The sequence below is a fragment of the Xenopus laevis genome, chromosome 4S (genome assembly GCF_017654675.1).
Source record: "Xenopus laevis strain J_2021 chromosome 4S, Xenopus_laevis_v10.1, whole genome shotgun sequence".
Classification (NCBI taxonomy): Eukaryota; Metazoa; Chordata; class Amphibia; order Anura; family Pipidae; genus Xenopus; species Xenopus laevis.
The window spans coordinates 47,753,661-47,772,486 of NC_054378.1; the positions used below are offsets into that span (position 1 = coordinate 47,753,661).

General features: G+C 39.6%; 1 protein-coding gene across 1 annotated transcript in view; it reads left to right on the top strand.

Annotated features, from left to right (window-relative positions):
* The window catches only part of jph3.2.S (junctophilin-3 gene 2 S homeolog), an 87,250-nt gene extending 69,678 nt beyond the window's left edge, over positions 1–17,572 (top strand). Inside the window, exons 3-5 of the mRNA XM_018240449.2 lie at positions 2,748–2,872; positions 4,280–5,184; positions 15,438–17,572. Of these exons, the coding sequence (XP_018095938.2) occupies positions 2,748–2,872; positions 4,280–5,184; positions 15,438–15,518 (1,111 nt within the window). The 3' untranslated portion in view covers positions 15,519–17,572. The remainder of the gene's footprint in view (positions 1–2,747; positions 2,873–4,279; positions 5,185–15,437) is intronic.
* Positions 17,573–18,826: the final 1,254 nt, after the last annotated feature.

Sequence of the window (18,826 nt, forward strand, 5' to 3'; positions counted from 1 at the left end):
GCAACATCCAAGGGGCTGGTGAGCAACATGTTGCTTGCGAGCTACTTGTTGGGGATCACTGTTCTAGAGTAAATTAAATTAAATCCTCATCCCTTGGGATGGCCATATTACATGATGTAACCCAGGCTGATTGGCTGGTTTATTATTTAGACATGCAGTTCCTGTTTCTATAACCCCAGACATGCACTGAGTCAGGTACAGTCAGTCAGTGTCGGACTGGCCCACAGGGATACCAGAAAAAGTCCCGGTGGGCCCAGCTGTCGGTGACCCTCATGCTTCTAAACATTTGGCATATTTCATTCACATTCCCTATTTCTATGAGAACAAAGAGACTAAAGTATGTAAAGACTTAAAGTATGTAAAGAAAAGAGACTAGGAGAATACATGTTGAGTGAGGAGAGGAAGAATAATAGCACTGAGAGTAGGTGGGCCTCTGGTCCAAGGTTTTTGGGTGGGCCCCTGATGTCCCAGTCCGACACTAGGTACAGTGTCCCAGTTATGACAATCAATGCAGGTGCTTTTGCAGCAGATGTTGCTCAACGTAAAAAAAATTTGGAAGTCAAACATGCTCATACAGTTCAGTTAATAACTGTACAGATTCTAAGAGAAATCTATGCATTTGTAGCTTGCTTAAAGTAGCTGTCATATGGTCAACTTTGTGGCCTATTTAATCACCAAGAGAAAGTTGTCGGTGCAGTGTCCCTATCAGGGTAGCCAGACAATCAAAACAGGAGACAGACAGTGTTTCCCCCAGCAATGTGTAATGTGTGTTTATACTGAGCTTCCCATAGCAATATAGAAGGTCAATGCTATAGATTGAGCAGTTGATGATAGAGCCACAGATGACATTGTCTTTGTCATTTTCCAAACCACCCACTGTACTACTATTCTTTAACACTGTAATTGGGTCTAATCATGGTCACAGATGGACCTTTTGTTCTTCTAAGATCACAGCAGATAAATGGCTTTCTCTCTTACATATATATATATATATATATATATATATATATATATATATATATATATATATATATATATATATATATATATATATATATATTCTCTATATTGTGGGCTAGTTACACACAAAATTGAGTTTGTACATGGGGGGGTTCATTTATTAACACTAGGCACAGTTACCTCTGGCAATCAACAGATGTTTTTCATTGTTTACCTTTCACTGTTCTCCTTGTAGCTGTCTGAAAAAATATAGTCACAGATTGGTTCAGGGCCGGATTTGCATAGAAACCCAAGGCCCCTTGCCATTCATCGCCCCTGTCCCCTCCCCTTTATTCGTGCAAAATTTCATCATCAATGGAGAAATCTAAAAAATGATTGTATCTCCAGCGCATCCCTAGTGTTTTTGAACCAATGTGGGTGTGGTTGGGCAGCATGCCACCCCCTAAAATACTGCCAGCCTAGGCCCAGGCCTTGGTGGCCTTTCCACAAATCCGGGCCTGGATTGGTTGCTATGAGTTACTGCCTTAGGTACAAATTTGCCCAGTGTTTATAAATGGGACCCTGTTATAAATAGGACCCTGTTCTCTAAAGCCTACACAAAGAAAGATTTCAATCCAGGCCATCCAGTGACTATGAGTGATTCACTCTGTACCTGTATACACGTGCTATATGTTTTATTAGGGGCAAAATTGCTTTGTGTAAAGGCTTTGAAGAGATGTGCATAGTAAATGAGTCCTAAATTGTCATCACTTGACTCTACTGCATATTTAATAGCAATTAAAGTATGCATAGCACTCACTGAGCAACGTTCTTACAAATGACACTGGTGCATATTAACATTATTAAATAGTCTCTTGAGACTTTTTAGTGAAAATGAAAGGACTGGGGTTCAGCTGACGATCTTTAGCCATCAGTGAAACAGCAAGCTTAACACAAATAAGGCACATATTTTGAGTATTTAGTATGCTATGCCTCGGCAGAGCTAGTTATAGTTATCCCTCTGTAAAGGCTTTTTAGCAAAGTCAAGGGTTGGCGCCATGCCTGTTTAGATTGATTTTTATTTGGTTAGTTTGCCTGGAAATGTGGTAGGTATGTATGAGGATTAAAAGTCAGCGCCACCTTTAGAGGCACTAGGGAAATTAAATTGCTTTAAATTGAGCCAACCCAACTCAACAAGGTTATTTCCTAAGGTGGGTCTGAAAGTGCTGGAGTTAAGTTGCTTGACAGGACATGCAGTGTGGGGCATATATAATGCAATTTTTGTAGAAGAAAAAGCCACCCAAAATAGCAGTTTTGTGCGCCTAACCACAAAAAATAAATGACAACTTTTCATGTGGGGCCTAATAAATTAATATATAACAACTTTTTCAAATAAGTGAGCTGACATCTGTTGATATTTCATTTAGTGTTAGACTTTGTGAACTTTCCCCCTGCCACTCTCCCCACTTACGCATTGTAAATGTAGTTGAAATTGAAAGCAGTGTCTGCCTGTCCCTTCCTATTGTCTGCACTTACCCCTGGTTCTGTCCCTACAAATCAGCCAGCATAAGTCAACTCTCCTCCAAGTCTTTTATTCAGCTACATTTGTTTAGAACTCAGAACTACCCTTGCAAACAATATAAACAGTCAGAGATACTACCTTTAGTAGCTAACATATTTACCAATATATTAAGAACCACTGAAAAGTTTTAATAATGAACGAATTACAACATGAAAACCAAGTAAGACTTGCCAGGTTCAGTTGTTGGTCTGTCTCCTTATATTCTTCCATTTTCTTTTCTCTACAGGACTTCTCACTCGAGGGCTAAATCAGATGCAGCTGCTACTGCAGCACTTAAAGGGCAAGAGGAAGCTCAGATAGCCAGAATTGCTGCCAAAGAGTTCTCACCATCCTTCCAGCATCGGGAAAACGGTTAGTGTCTCCCTTAAGGCCCCTTTAACTGTGAGCTTATTGAAGGCAAAGGCAAGAGTAACTGGTAAGATTGTTGCCATTATACAGAATTTATTGTACAAAATCCTTTTTCCACATCCACTGGAAAAAATACATTTTTTCCAGCTTTCTATTCCCCAACTAAAAAAGTGTTGCTTATTGTACACAATGCTCCACAGCACACAGACCCCAAAAATATTGAAATACATAGGCCACAAGGCAGGGGACTCAAGATACAAGTCCCCTCGATTCAACGCCAAGAACAGAGCTCCCTTGCATCTGTGTGAGGCTCAAAGGACACAGTCAACCTCTTAGCGCTCAAGTACTGAATAGGTTTACTGATAAGCTATAGCTATATATACCTTAGTGGTATATATACTTCTAGTGGTGCAATACTTTGATCAGATATCAGCAAATACCCTTCTCTTTTGTCAGAGCAGAAGGGTGCTAATTAGGGAGAGGGGACAGGGGGCCAACTTAAAATCACTGGGGACCCCACCTGTCACTCACTCCAGCCCCTGGTCACTGATTTGAGGTTGTTGTGTGGCTAGATGGACCTATGCTTAGTAAAGGTCAGTAATAAACTAAGATTTCTTGTTTTATTGTGACACTGACATTTTTTCCCCACTAAGTCATGGCCTCAGAAAGCTAGAATTATAACTACTACGTTTGCTGCCCTACCTAGGATTATATGTAATGTTCTTTAAATTCAGTACTGAATAAATTTAGAATCAGTGAAGACAGCAGTAAAGACAAACCACATTGGGAGTAAATCACATAAAAAATCCATAAAACTCGTTGTGGCTGGACATTAAACATGCACCTTATTGTTTGCAATACAGATTAAAATTGTGTTTGCTCTGAAAGCTTGCACTCATTTTGATCTGAGCAGCAAATAACTTTGAATTGGGGATCTCATACTTGCTTGGCAGTTGTTGTATTTATGATAGATTTTGCTGTTCTGGGGTCTCAGGGCAGTCCAAATTTCAATCCCTGAGGGACAGCTCTGCTGGTGCAAAAAAAACGTATGAAAAATGGTATATCTGTCCCATCACAAAAAATGTGCTTTCTTTAAAATTTGTGTTCTTGTTGGTTTTGAAGGGCAACATTGTAATCCTAATCCTGCACCCAATCACAGGATGAATAATTTTTTCATATGGCTTCCTTGACAAAGCATTGTAAGTAGACGCATTGTAACGCTTTACTAGATTTTAACACATTTGGTTATTTCTATGGTGGTCAAGATTGTCTTAAGTCATAGGGAAGGAGTCCCTCACCCCAACATTTTTATCTTGGTCTTTTTATCGTTAAATCATCCACATAGATGGTTATCTTAAAAGTTAATAATACTGCTTTTGATTAATAGAGTCTGTATTGTTTTGTTCTTAGGGCTTAAATGCCAGAGGCCAAAACATCAGAACTCAAGCAATGATATTGAAGTCATCTCAACAGAAACTCCACCACAGCATGAAAGCCCCGAACTTTACAGGAAAGGGACTACACCTTCTGATGTGACCCCTGATGATAGCCCTATGAGGAGCCCCATGTGCAGCCCCCCGTCTACACCACCTCCAACTCAGTCAGTCCCTAAATCTAGAAAAAAGAGTGCCCACTTCTCTAGGCAGCTGTCTGTGGATGAGGATCGGGGAGGGGATATACAAATGCTGCTTGAGGGGAGGGGTGGGGACTATGCAAGGCCCAACAACTGGAGTGAAGTTGCTGAGGGCAGAATAGGATTGTCAAAGGGAAATCCACTGGGGCCGTGTTCAATCCCTGAAGACCTTTTGCTCAAGAGCACTGGCCACAAACATGTGGTTGCCAACCACAAACCAAGGGAAAGGTGGGCAGACTCCCCAACTACCATATCATGGACTTCACACCGTACACACAACCACAGCCCAAGTGGCAACAAGCTGCTTGAAGTAGATGAGGAGAAGCTTAGCAATTATGAGATGGAGATGAAACCCTTGAAGAGAATGGATTCATATATGCAAGAAGTACACACCCAAAAAAGACATTTCAGCAAAGCAGGTCCCCGGAATACATCTGAGGCTCACCATCTAGAGGATCGCACGTATGGAGTCCAGAGACTGAGGTCCAAACCTCAGAACAAAGAGAACTTAAGGCCGGCAACTTCTGCTGAGCCCACTGTGCAGAAACTAGATACACTGCGGTTTGGGGAGAAAGGAGAATCAAGGCTTTTAAGAAGAGATTTGACCCTCTCCCCACCGCAAAAATCTTTACCTGTTGCACTAGACTCTGATGAGGAAAATTCTGCTGAGCTCAAATCCACGGTAAGTAAATAAAAGAATTGCCTTCTCCTTTACTGCCAAAAATGTATATTTATGTGTTACCATTTAATGCTCTTATTGTTATCACATATTACTGACATAAATATATATATGTTTACATTAACATGTTAACATACAATGATCTCTATCCTAGTGGGTAGAACTGATGCAATGAGATGCAGTGGGATTCACGACTTCTTACTGCACAGTTACAAAATATCTTAAAGGGATATTGTCATGGGGAAAAAATGTTTTCAAGATGAATCCGTTAATAGTGCTGCTCCAGCAGAATTCTGCACTGAAATCCATTTCTCAAAAGAGCAAACAGATTTTTTTATATTCAATTTTGAAATCTGTCATGGGGCTAGACATATTGTCAATTTCCCAGCTGCCCCAAGTCATGTGACTTGTGCTCTGATAAAATTCAATCACTCTTTACTGCTGTACAGCAAGTTGGAGTGATATCACCCCCCTCCCTTCCCCCCCCAGCAGCCAAACAAAAGAACAATGGGAAGGTAACCAGGTAACAGCTCCCTAACACAAGATAACAGCTGCCTGGTAAATCTAAGAACAACATTCAATAGTAAAAACCTATGTCCCACTGAGACACATTCAGTTACATTGAGAAGGAAAAACAGCAGCCTGCCGGAAAGCATTTCTCTCCTAAAGTGCAGGCACAAGTCACATGACCAGGGGCAGCTGGGAAATTGACAAAATGTCTAGCTCCATGTCAGATTTCAAAATTGAATATAAAATAATCTGTTGCTCTTTTGAGAAATGGATTTCAGTGCAGAATTCTGCTGGAGCAAATGTAGACTCTATAACATGAACAGAAAAATACCATTGTGTAAAAGCAAAGTTTTGTTTTTTCGTTTTTATCTATACCATGCTGTGTGTTTTACAATAAGAGCTTAAAGTAAAGGGTTAAAGGCCCAAAAGGTGTGCAAAGTACAAAATATTGTCAGCTCTCCAAGTTTGTTACCGACATGCAATGTTGTTATTTCCATTATATTGCCATCATTTGCATTTGATTTATCCCAAAACTTTGGGACTGCTTGATGAATAAGGTTGCAAGAACAATCAGTGAGGACTGTTGATCCTTAAAGGGGAATTAAATTAAAATGTAATATAAGCTTCATCATACTGAAATAAGAATCTTTCTAAATACAATCATGGTTTCTGAAATAATCAAGTTTATGTTCACTATTCCTCTCTCAGCATCTGTTTCTCTTCATTCTCTCTTCAGGGGGGGCTTCCTTTCCTAGAACATGTATTCAAGCTCACTCAAATAACTGATTCCAGTACAAACAAAATCTGACAAAATAACTGCCTTTTGCACAAATCCTGCATGTAGAGAGACATGATTTTAATAGAGTGAGCTCTAATACATCTTCTAGGCATAAGATATATTGGATCTAACTGTCAATGAATATCTGAAACCCAACTGCTGCATGAAGACAGAATGAAGAGAAACAGATGCTGAGAGAGGGATAGTGAACATAAACTTGATTATTTCAGAAATGACACAGAATAATTAATTGATTGTATTTAGAAACTTTATTATTTCAGTATGCTGAAGCTTATATTAAATTTACGTTTTCGCGATAGTTCCCCTTTAAGTTTGTGTGCCTGACTTAAACTGATTTCTCATAACTGCACTGCACCCCCCCTCCCTTTACTACACCCCGCATCCTCTCTTCGTGCTTGTCAGGTGACAAAGGCACTGCTGTGAAAGAGGAAGTGTAAGATGTTGCCTAGCAACAAGATCCAGGCAGCCAACCAAATGCGACAAAATCAAAGTCAGCTGGCTCAGAAGTAGCCGTGCATCATCCGCATCAGCTCCAAACGAAAGCTGTAGGTTGTATCATTAATAGATGCTCCCGTAGCTTTATTACCAAGCTAATGTGGAGCAATCATGTGTGAATCACCGAGCAGATTTTCAGTATTTTTCCCACATACTGTTAAAATGACTGTTGCGATGGGCACTTGCAGGATGACCCCTTTTTATGAACTTTGAGAACATGCATTTGCTTATCTTGATTGAAAATGATAGCATGAAAGGAAAACGTACTCTCTCGATTTATACGATTTTCCTCATTATACATATTCCTTAAAATGTTTATGACAGTATATATGCATGCTGTTTTCCTTTTTTTCCCCACCAAGAGCCATATTTATTTGTACACTGGAACCTGCAGCTAGGGTTACCACCTCTCCGGATTTCACCTTGACAGCCTGGTTTTTGGAAGGGCTGTCTGGATGAAAAGTGTCCAAGTTAGGAAATCCGGACAGAACATTGAGGTGAATGACATGGCGATCAGCCAATCACTGATCGCCACATCATCGGCCCCGCCCCCACATCATCCATCCCGCCCCGACATCACTGACCAGGCCTGGACTGGCAATCTGTGGGTTCTGGCAAATGCCAGAGGGGCTGCTATAAGGTCCCATTGAAAGTCACTATTTAGTGGGGCTGTTTGGGCCTCTATGTGGACTGAGTGGGCCTCTGTGTACCAGAAATGCCAGGGCCTAATTTAATTCTCAGTCCTGACCTGTCACTGACCCAGCCCCTTTTCCCCAAACAAAAAAGGTGGCAACCCTACCTGCAGCAAAACTGTTGTACCCGAAGAAGCAATAGACTGTAATACCTCTGCATTTTGTGCAACACAGTTCAGGCACACGGGGCCCTAGGCCCCTGGAGATAATCTTCTATTGAGGACCAAATCCTCCCAAACATTAGATGCACTATGAGCTAAATGATGTTGGTGAATTAGTAAGGACTGATAGACAGTACCTGATATTTGAGCAAAAGCTGTATAAATCCATGTTGATGGCAAAACAATCCTGCTAGATTTGTTTCATGTTTTAATGTTTAACTGAAAATACAGGTCCCAAATGTTCTGTATGATACACACCATACTGTCCCTGTGCATGGATAGAGGATCTCTGAGCAAATAGAGCATTAGGCATGCAATCCACACGGGTAATGCTATGAATATTTATATGGTGCGCTTCCTATAGAGTGGGACTATGAGCTTGTTTGTGCCTGGCCAGAATGCATAATTATATCTCAGCAGTGCATCCACCACAAATTCCACTTTACATCTTACTAGTGTACATCAAGTGTAAAACATTTTCCATTTTACCCTGGTGGGAAAGGTTTGCAAAGTAAAATAGATAAAGTAAGTGAAGCAAGGATATAAAGCAGAGATGTCATCTAAAGCCATGGCTTTTGCAAAATGATTATTTACCACAGCTTCTATTTTTTTTTCTTTACTGGTGTGTTTGGGGTCATTCTCTTGTTGAAACACACATTTCAAGGGCATTTCCTCTTCAGCATAAGGCAACATGACTTCTTCAAGTATTTTGATGTATTGAAACTGGTCCATGATCCCTGGTATGTGATAAATAGGCCCAACACCATAGTATGAGAAACATCCCCAAATCATGATGCTTGTGCCGCCATGTTTCACTCTGTACTGTGGCTTGAATTCAGTGTTTGGGGGTCGTCTGACAAACTGTCTGTGGCCCCTAGACCCAAAAAGAACAATATTGCTCTCATTAATCCACTATTGCGTCATTTCTCTTTAGGCCAGTGAGGCTTATTTATCAATACTGGGTACATTTGCCCATGGGAAGTTACCTATAGAAACCAATCAGTGATAAGGATTTTAAAGCCAGCTGCAAGTAGAACAATGAATGCAGCAATCTGATTGGTTGCCATGAGTAACTGCCCAGGGGCAAATTTGCCCAGTGTTGATAAATGACCCCCAGTGTGTTCTTTGGCAAATTGTAACCTCTTCACCACATCCATTTTAAGCAATGGGAATTTGTGGGAGCTTCTTGCCGATAGCTTGGCTTCACATAGGTGTCTTTAAATTGTAACAATATCACAGGTAACTTTAGACCTTGTTTGATCTTCCTGGAGCTGTTCATTGGCTGAGTCTTTGCCATATTCTACTATCCATTTGGTAGTTTTCTTCCACATCTTTCAGGTTTTCTTTGCCTTTTTTTTTTTTTAAACATGTTTTCATTTACATAATAAAGTATGTTTCCATTATGCAGTTTTGTACATAGTGATAGTAATGAGAACAAGTTCTCAACATTTTTATCAACAATATAAAGTAACAGTATGGAAACTTAAGCTCAAAATTTAGTATAGGATCCTATGTAGGGTTTGGTGGGTATGTAGCCAATAAACTATTTATTTGATGACTCCTGGGGAGTGCGAAGTCCAGTCTTCCTTGATCTTGTTGCCAGGTGTCTAAGTATTGGGATGACTCCATTATGAGTGTGTGTTCTCTTAGGGTCTCTTCATCATACCATGTTGTTTGTCTAAAGGTGTAAACTGTCAGATTTTTAATGTGTTGTGGAAGCGATGTTATGTATGTTACCCATATGTATTTATTTTGTTGTGTTTTGTTCTTTTCTGATAATTGCTTCTAACCAATCCATGTGAAATAGATGGTGTCATTTTTGATTAACTAGTAATATAGATGGTGGCTCAGAGGCAAACCATTGTTGCAGTATTGTTTTTCAAGATGTCTCCCCATCATATTTTTCTCAGGTTTTTGATAGCTGTGTGTTTTTGTTGCCATTTTAAAACATTTGAGATCATTTTAGCTGAGTAGTCTATAAGTGACTTGCATATTTTAATCTCAGGCACAAAGCTTACCTTAATTTTAGCAACACTGAAACTCATTTGCCACTTAGCTGCCCAGATTGCTGGTCTGTCATAATCCTGCTGCAAGGATGCCACATCCAGGATGGAATTAATTGGGTTGCTGTTCTGATCGTTTGGGTGATTTGGGAACAATAAAAAGGTGGCCACACCTTGTGCCATGGTATTTATTTCTTTGGCCAGTGGGATGAATGTACTCTATCACTAAATTACTTGAAAATAGACATTAGTAAACAAATGGTTGCATGCTGGGGTCCTCTAGTGACCAAATAGAGGTATAGCCTCAAAAATTTCAAAAATCCCACGGACATGCTAATATAATAAAAAAAGATTTTTATTTAATCATTATTTAAATATAAAACAATCCCCACATGGGACCTAACGCGTTTCATTCTTACCTAGCACTTAGTCATAGGCAATCTCTAATGTGTCACATCCTTTCTAGTGCTTAAATACCATTTCTAATATACCCTCCCACTGTTAAAAGCCAATCAGTATCCAACACATATGTTGTGTATATCCTCAATTAGAACCTGGGCCATTGGTTCACTCATTTAGAAACACTTAGTAATTGTAGAATATACAATCCATGTTGCAGGGTACAAGTTGAATATCAGTTTAAAGGGAAAGGAAACCTAGTCGGCGCAAACCCCCACCCCCCTCCCGTTTGTTGCCCACCCTCCCTCCTCCCCCCTGGCCTACCCGTCCCGCTGGGCAAATGCCCCTAACTTGTTACTTACCCTTCTGCGCAGGTCCAGTCCAGGGAGTTCACAGAAGACATCTTCTTCCACGCGATCTTCTTCCTGCTGTGAACGGCGTTTTGGCGCATGCGCAGTAGGATCATTTCGCCGGTACGGATCTACTGCACATGCACCAAAATTCACGCGCATGCACAGTAGATCATACCGGCAAAATGATCCTACTGCGCATGCGCCGTTCAAAGCAGGAAGAAGATCGCGTGGAAGAAGATGTCTTCTGTGAACTCCCTGGACTGGACCTGCGCAGAAGGGTAAGTAACAAGTTAGGGGCATTTGCCCAGCGGGACGGGTAGGCCAGGGGGGAGGAGGGAGGGTGGGCAACAAACGGGAGGGGGGTGGGGGGTTTGGGCCGACTAGGTTTCTTTCCCCTTTAAGTTACATAGTTTGAACAGGTAATAAATATAATTATACATACCACGTAACATCAAAGGTAAAATTTAGACCTAATGGCAACCTGGTCTGCAAGTAAAAAATAAAATACTATTTGGACAATTATAGCGATTATGCAGATGAGCTTAAAGATTTTTTCCTTTTGGCAATCAGATTTCTCTTGGGACATAACTATTTCCTATTTTATACACAATACTATCTGCAGCGATGTGGGACAACAATGGGAGCGAAATTCGCTCCTACCTTATTCAAACTATACATGGGTTGGTGGACGGAAACCCACATCGCTGCAGAAAAGGGAAAATTTCTGAAACTGTATATCCGTTATATCGATGATCTGCTGTGTATCTGGACAGGGAATGAAAAGGAATTTAGGGAGTTTCTACAAACAATTAACACCAATGACCTAAATTTACGATTCACAGACAATTTTTCACAAACAGGAATTTAATTCCTACATGTGAAACTCTCGGCTAAAGAAAATAAAATAAACTCCACCATTTATCGTAAACCATGTAATGGAAATACACTATTACATGCTCATTCGTGCCATCCGAGAAGCCAAATAGCTGGGATCCCAATTGGTCAGTACCTACATTTGAGAAGGAACTGCTCAACGATTGGTGAATTTAGAACTTTAGCAGATGACATGAAGGACTGATTTAAGGAAAGAGGATATGGGAAAGAAATCATTAAGAAAGCTTACTATAAGGCAGAAAATACCGACAGAGATATTTTGTTGGTCCCAAAAAAGAAGAAACATAGAACAAAATATAATGAGAAAATACTCTTTATTACAAGATACAGCAAACAGTATAAAAAAATAGTTAAGGTTGTGAAGAAATTCTTGCCTATCTTGTCTGCAAAAAACAACATGTAGGATGTACTACAAGGTCCCTCAAGGATCGAATTAGGGAACACATCAACCAAGTTAACAATACTAAATATAGCAGCAAAACCAATGTCACCACAGTCATCTGAAATTTTTCTCTATACAGGGGATAGAGCAGATTAAGACTGGAATTAGGGGGGGAGATATTTTGACTAAACTGGGATGAAGAGAGGTTTATTGGATTTTATACTTGCAGACCAGGTTGCCATTAGATCTAAATTTTACCTTTGATGTTACGTGTTATGTATAATTATATTTATTACCTGTTCAAACTATGTAACTTAAACTGATATTCAACTTGTACCCTGCAACATGGATTGTATATTCTACAATTACTAAGAGTTTCTAAATGAGTGAACCAATGGCCCAGGTTGTAATTGAGGATATACACAACATATGTGTTGGATAGTGATTAGTTAGAAATGGTATTTAAGCACTAGAAAGGATGTGACACATTAGAGATTGCCTATGACTAAGTGCTAGGTTAGCATGAAATGCGTTAGGTTTCATGTGGGGATTGTTTGATATTTTAATAATGATTACATTTTTTTTATATTAGCATTTCTGTGGGATTTTTTGAAATTTCAATGGGATAAATGACGAGATTCCATATGGAATTTACCTGTGTATGGCCACCTTAACATTCAAATAGATTGACACCTAAATCATTATTGCTAAATGTGTAATATAATAAATCTGATGGACTGATGAAATATGATGTTTATATTTCCTTTTTATGGAGGCAGAGGGAACTGTGGCTTTCAAGCAGTGAGGCACCAAATCTATCAAGTGAATTCCAAATCCTTCAAAGATTTGGGCAAAGTCTCAAAAAAACTTTTAGAAGCCTATTTATCAAAATTCACATTTGTGAAATTTTGAGTTTTTTTACTACTTCGAATAAACTCACAATTAAAAAAAACTTGAATGTTTGCTTATTTATGAAAAAAATCTGAATCCCTTTTTACAAACATCTTATAAATTCGTATTTATTAAGCAAAAAAAACTTGAAACCACTAATGTAAAAGGTTTTCATGTTCAAATTCAGGTTTTTAGGTTTGTAACTCCTATAAAAAAAATAATTCCAGTTTTAAGCCTATAAACTCGAAAAATTCTATTTTTTTTCCACGATTGTAGTTTTTTACATTCTAATTTATTTCATAAATAAGCAAGCATTCGAGTTTTTTTAAATTGTGAATTAATTTCAAGTAGAAAAAAATCACACATTTTGATTAAGAAGGTCATAAAACTCAACAACTCAAATTAAAAATGGCTTCAAAGGCTTTCAAAGTTGTCAAAGGAGTTTCACATCTTGGATTTTATTAGGAGTGTCTGTTGAGAGGCTAAATTTAGGGCTCACAAGGTCACAGCTCCCTGCCCCACCTAGTGAATAGGAATAGCATTTAATAGTAAAACACCCAAGTCTGATCATGACTCCTCCAGTTATATTAAGTAGAAGAAACAGTGGGGGTCATTTATAAACTTTGCGCAGGGCAGATTGGTTCGCAAAGTGAATATATTTGCCCTGCGCATGGTTATATTTATAAAGCTGAATAAGAGGGTGCATACAGAATTGCGAATTCTATATTCACAATGCGAATGTCTAAAGGGGCTTTATAAATATGTCACAATTTGCAAATTGCGAATCTTTATGTGCACACTCTGCGACTCAATTACGCCACAACTTTGGTGGCGGATAAAATATTCGCAAAACAGTTTTGCAAACTGCGAATTTAACGCTATTTTCGCGCACAACAACCTCGCACATTGGGTGCGCTTGCGCAAACTCCAGTCTCATTTGCGTGCCATTTGCGAAAATTTATTCACACTGCGAATTCGCAAAAAACGGAAAGACGGGCAGAGCAGTGCAATATATTAGCGCTCAGCAAAAAACATGCACAATACAACCATTTGCGAAAAATATGCGCTGCGCGAACTTTATAAATGACCCCCAGTAACTTTTCTAAAAGCTGCTCCATTGTGAAGTGCTGGTTCTTTCTTGAAATCTCAGGATCAGGTCACGTGACCTTAGATACTGCCTACACACCAATATTACAACTTACACTAGTAGTACTTTAAAGGGATCCTGTCATTGGAAAACATGTTTTTTTCAAAACGCATCAGTTAATAGTGCTGCTCCAGCAGAATTCTGCACTGAAATCCATTTCTCAAAAGAGCAAACAGATTTTTTTATATTCAATTTTGAAATCTGACATGGGGCTAGACATTTTGTCAATTTCCCAGCTGCCCTTGGTCATGTGACTTGTGCCTGCACTTTAGGAGAGAAATGCTTTCTGGCAGGCTGCTGTTTTTCCTTCTCAATGTAACTGAATGTGTCTCAGTGAGACATGGGTTTTTACTATTGAGTGTTGTTCTTAGATCTACCAGGGAGCTGTTATCTTGTGTTAGGAAACTGTTTTCTGGTTACCTTCCCATTGTTCTGTTGTTTGGCTGCTGGGGGAGAAAAGGGAGGGGGGTGATATCACTCCAACTTGCAGTACAGCAGTAAAGAGTGATTGAAGTTTATCAGAGCACAAGTCACATGACTTGGGGCAGCTGGGAAATTGACAATATGTCTAGCCCCATGTCAGATTTCAAAATTGAATATAAAAAAATCTGTTTGCTCTTTTGAGAAATGGATTTCAGTGCAGAATTCTGCTGGAGCAGCACTATTAACTGATTCATTTTGAAAAAAATGTTTTTTCCCATGACAGTATCCCTTTAAGCAATTAGCAACTAGCTAAGCCAGCAACATTATATTTTCATTAGGCAAATCTTTATAAAAAATCAAAAGGTAGAGTTGTCCTTTTTTTCCCACTATCTGTGTCACAACTCACCTTGATGGTCTAGTGGTGCGACGGGGACGCCCGCCACGGCACTCCTCCTCTTCCACTGCAATTACTTAGGGCAAACGCGGTGCGTATTATTTCTACTTATTGGCGCAGGCGCGCTGGCGTGCAATTCAAGTGTATTTAAAGTGGCAGTTTGTATTTTTTCATTGCCCGTTATAGGATAATTTTTGGTGATTTCCTGGTGCTTCTGACTGTATTCTGTCTGGTTTCTGATACCTGTTGTAACCCCTGCCTGTTTTGACGATCCTGACTTCTGAAATCCTGACCCTGCCCGGTAACCAACTCTTCTACATCCGTAACCCTTCTGATTGATCTCCAGGTTTGACCCTTGCCTGTCTGACTCTGCTTGTAATCTGCCTGCCCTGACCCGGCCTGATCTGACAACGCTTTCTGCCAACGCCTTGTACTGTGACCTTCTGCCCAAAATACTTTGCTTTACCGTCGTGCCCCTTTGCTCGTCCAGAACCTTTTGCTTGGCACCTCTCTTAATAAGACCTGGCAGCATCCGATTAGCCGAAGGCTCCTCCCGAGGGGAAAGGCGGCTGTTAAAGGCAGAAGCAAGAGCCGAGAACAGGGTGCTTAGCACTGGTTCTGGATTTAGGGTGCCAACCGTGACATTCTGCTTATAATGTCTATTGATAAATCTTGTGTATTTCTCATAACTAATTACTGTTTCTTTTTTGCAGGGCTCAGCTCCCATCTTGGTAGTCATGGTGATTTTGCTAAACATCGGAGTCGCCATTTTGTTTATCCACTTTTTCATTTGATGGGACTGCTCAATCCTTTGCAAAAAAAAAGAAAATAAAAACAGTAAAAAAAAGTCTTTCAATTAAAAACTAAAAAGTTCAAAGTTCTAGAACACTGAACGCTGCTTACAAAGCCAGGAATGCAACTTTGGCTCTCCATCGGCTGGTTTTCGGATTGAGCCTCTACGTTTTACTATATATTTTTATTTCTTCGAAAGGAACAGAATTGAGTTGTATTCACAGTTTGCCTTTTTCTCCTTGGGTAATGTCTTTTTTTGGGGGTATATTGTTTTTCTGCTTGTTTGGCATGAGAGAATGCAAGAGACAATGACTTGATTTATTATTTATTTAGTTACCTTTTGTTCAAAGTCCATCCTTGAGAGTTGCTTTGAAAATGTACGTGATGGGTAAAATACAGAAAAATACATTGAAAAGACTTTCTAGGAGTATACCCACTTTAGATATATATTTCAGAAACCTCAGTTCATTCTCAGAGGCATTCGCCCCTCTGTCCATGAATTGGTGATGTCAGGGCTGCTGCTGTCATGGACTTTGCCTGGAGATAGAATTCTAGTTAATTAGGGGCGTTGGGAATGAATGACTACAGTTAAAAAATGTAAAATAAAGGCTTTTTGATTGGTTGGTTTTGACCAACCAATCAAACCAGGACACGACTGGCAATATATGGATTCTTGCACATGCCTGAAGGGCTGCTGTAAGATACCATAGACTGTGGGTATTTTAAATCCCCGTTTAGACCTGCTATCAGCCCTGGGTTTTGCTAAACCCAAAACCAGGAATCCCAGGAAGAGCTGTGCCAAACCTATTCTATTTTATAATAAATGCAAGTAAAATGGTTTCTAGTCATCCCAAAGAGATTCACTTTCATATATAATCATTGTGCTTTACTCTACCGTCAATTTAGTGGTTACTACGGTTTTACACACAATGTAAGAGCAGTGCTGAAGTAAGCCGAGATGATATAGGCACACATCGACTTTCCCAAATCCATCCACTTTATTTTATCCCTACTTTTGTCTCAGCTTTTGCTGGTGAAAGCTTTCTCAAAGTCTAAATACATATCATACAGGCCTTCAGTTTTCACCTATAGATCAGCAACTAACTTTATGCTGGTTGGTAACTTTTTGTCTAGAATTTGCCCATGTTGCTTTTAAGGTGAGGAGGCCTCAGCCCTATTGATACTTCAACATATTCTGCTTCTTGGGATATTAAGGTGCATTGACCCTTCCAGGCAAATAGATTGCAGAGACCTATGGCATTGCGTACCCTTTAGTCAGAACATTTGATGGCATTATTATGGATAGTATCATGTTCAGACCTCTCCAAAAAAAAGAAAACATAATGCTGTGTCCACATTTAGTGGAAGTGTCTGTTGTTTTCCTAAGCCAAGTTACTTTTGTAATCCATTGCATGCTTGCTAACAATTAACTGGCACTGCCAGGTCCAAGTTACCATCTGCTTGTATTATACCAAGAACAGAGGAATGACATCCCGGGGTACTGCTACCTGTAATGGCAAATCTTTAAATGTGTGTCTTCTGATAAAACAATTCAGCAGATAGCATCTCAAAAAAAGGAAACATTACAGATGCTGCTTTTAGACATATGCTGGTAATTACCTAAATGTGTGGGGCAAAAGTTCCTAGCTGAGGTTGGGAACCCCGTATACAACATTTGTACAAAGATTTAGGGCTGAACAAGTTCAGTTGTGTGTGTGTAAATATCATGTTAAACAGTGGGCAGCTGTTTCAGCTCATGCCAGCCCTCACATTTGATGCATATTAGGATGTGAAGTATCTGTTGATCCCAGTACTGTAGGGGGACATCTCTAATGAAAACAGTGACTGTGTGTTTAAATTAGATTTGACTTGTTCCTTTCTTGGGCCAGTGCCAACTTGGTTTGCATTAGATCTTAGCGGCTACATATGGAGAAGGAGAGATAAATACTTAAAATGTTTGGTTTTAGTTCAAGGAGGGGTTAAAATAAACTAGGGATGCACCGAATTCAGGATTCGGTTCGCAATTCTTTTTCTTTCAGCAGGATTCGGACTCGGCCAAATCCTTGTGCCTGGCCGAACCGAATGTGAATCCTAATTTGTACATGTAAATTAGGGGTGGGTAGGGAAATTCGGATTCAGTTCAGCATTCTGCCGAATCTTTCATCAAGGATTCGGGGATTCAGCCAAATCCCAAATAGTGGATTCGATGCATCCCTAAAATAAACATTTGGCAAAGGTCATGATTAAAGGGATACTGTTCAGTACAGTTAATAGTGCTGCTCCAGCAGAATTCTGCACTGAAATCCATTTCTCATAAGAGCAAACAGGTTTTTTTATATTCAATTTTGAAATCTGACATGGGGCTAGACATTTTGTCAATTTCCCACCTGCCCCTGGTCATGTGACTTGTGTCTGACCTTTAGGAGAGAAATGCTTTCTGGCAGGCTGCTGTTTTTCCTTTCAATGTAACTGAATGTGTCTCAGTGAGACATGGGTTTTTACTATTGAGTGTTGTTCTTAGATCTACCAGGCAGCTGTTATCTTGTGTTAGGGAGCTGTTATCTGGTTACCTTCCCATTGTTCTTTTGTTTGGCTGCTGGGGGGGAAAAGGGAGGGGGTGATATCATTCCAACTTGCAGTACAGCAGTAAAGAGTGACTGAAGTTTATCAGAGCACATATCACATGACTTGGGGCAGCTGGGAAATTGACAATATGTCTAACCCCATGTCAGATTTCAAAATTGAATATAAAACATCTGTTTGCTCTTTTGAGAAATGGATTTCAGTGCAGAATTCTACCGTAGCAGAACTATTAACTGATTTGTTTTGAAATTTGAAATTTGTATAAAAAACAGAGCTCTTGGTCCAGGTTGCATAAAAGCTATTGCACTTTGGGTAGTTTCTATCCTGTTCTTTTTAGTAAGGAAGCCATAACATTAAAAAAGACATTTTAACAGCTACCCATGGGAGGAATGCAAATAATATTTTCTGTGCAGTTACAGGGTTCCCAATTTGAAGCAGCTGGGTGCAGTTTTACATTGAAAAAGAATCCCATGTCATTACATAAGATCTGCATGAAGCAAGTGCCAGTAATATCCATTATTAGTCACACAAGATGCATTTTCTACCAAAGTCTTCACTTTCCAACACAAAATAAAGGGAACAATAGACTTAAGTCCATCATTGTCAATCATATTTATGGATGCCAAGCATCCTTTTGTTGGAATTAGCTTGTATTCATATATACATATTCAATATTCTCACCCTGTTGCCTCACGTTCTTCCATGCATCATTTTCAGAATAATGTAG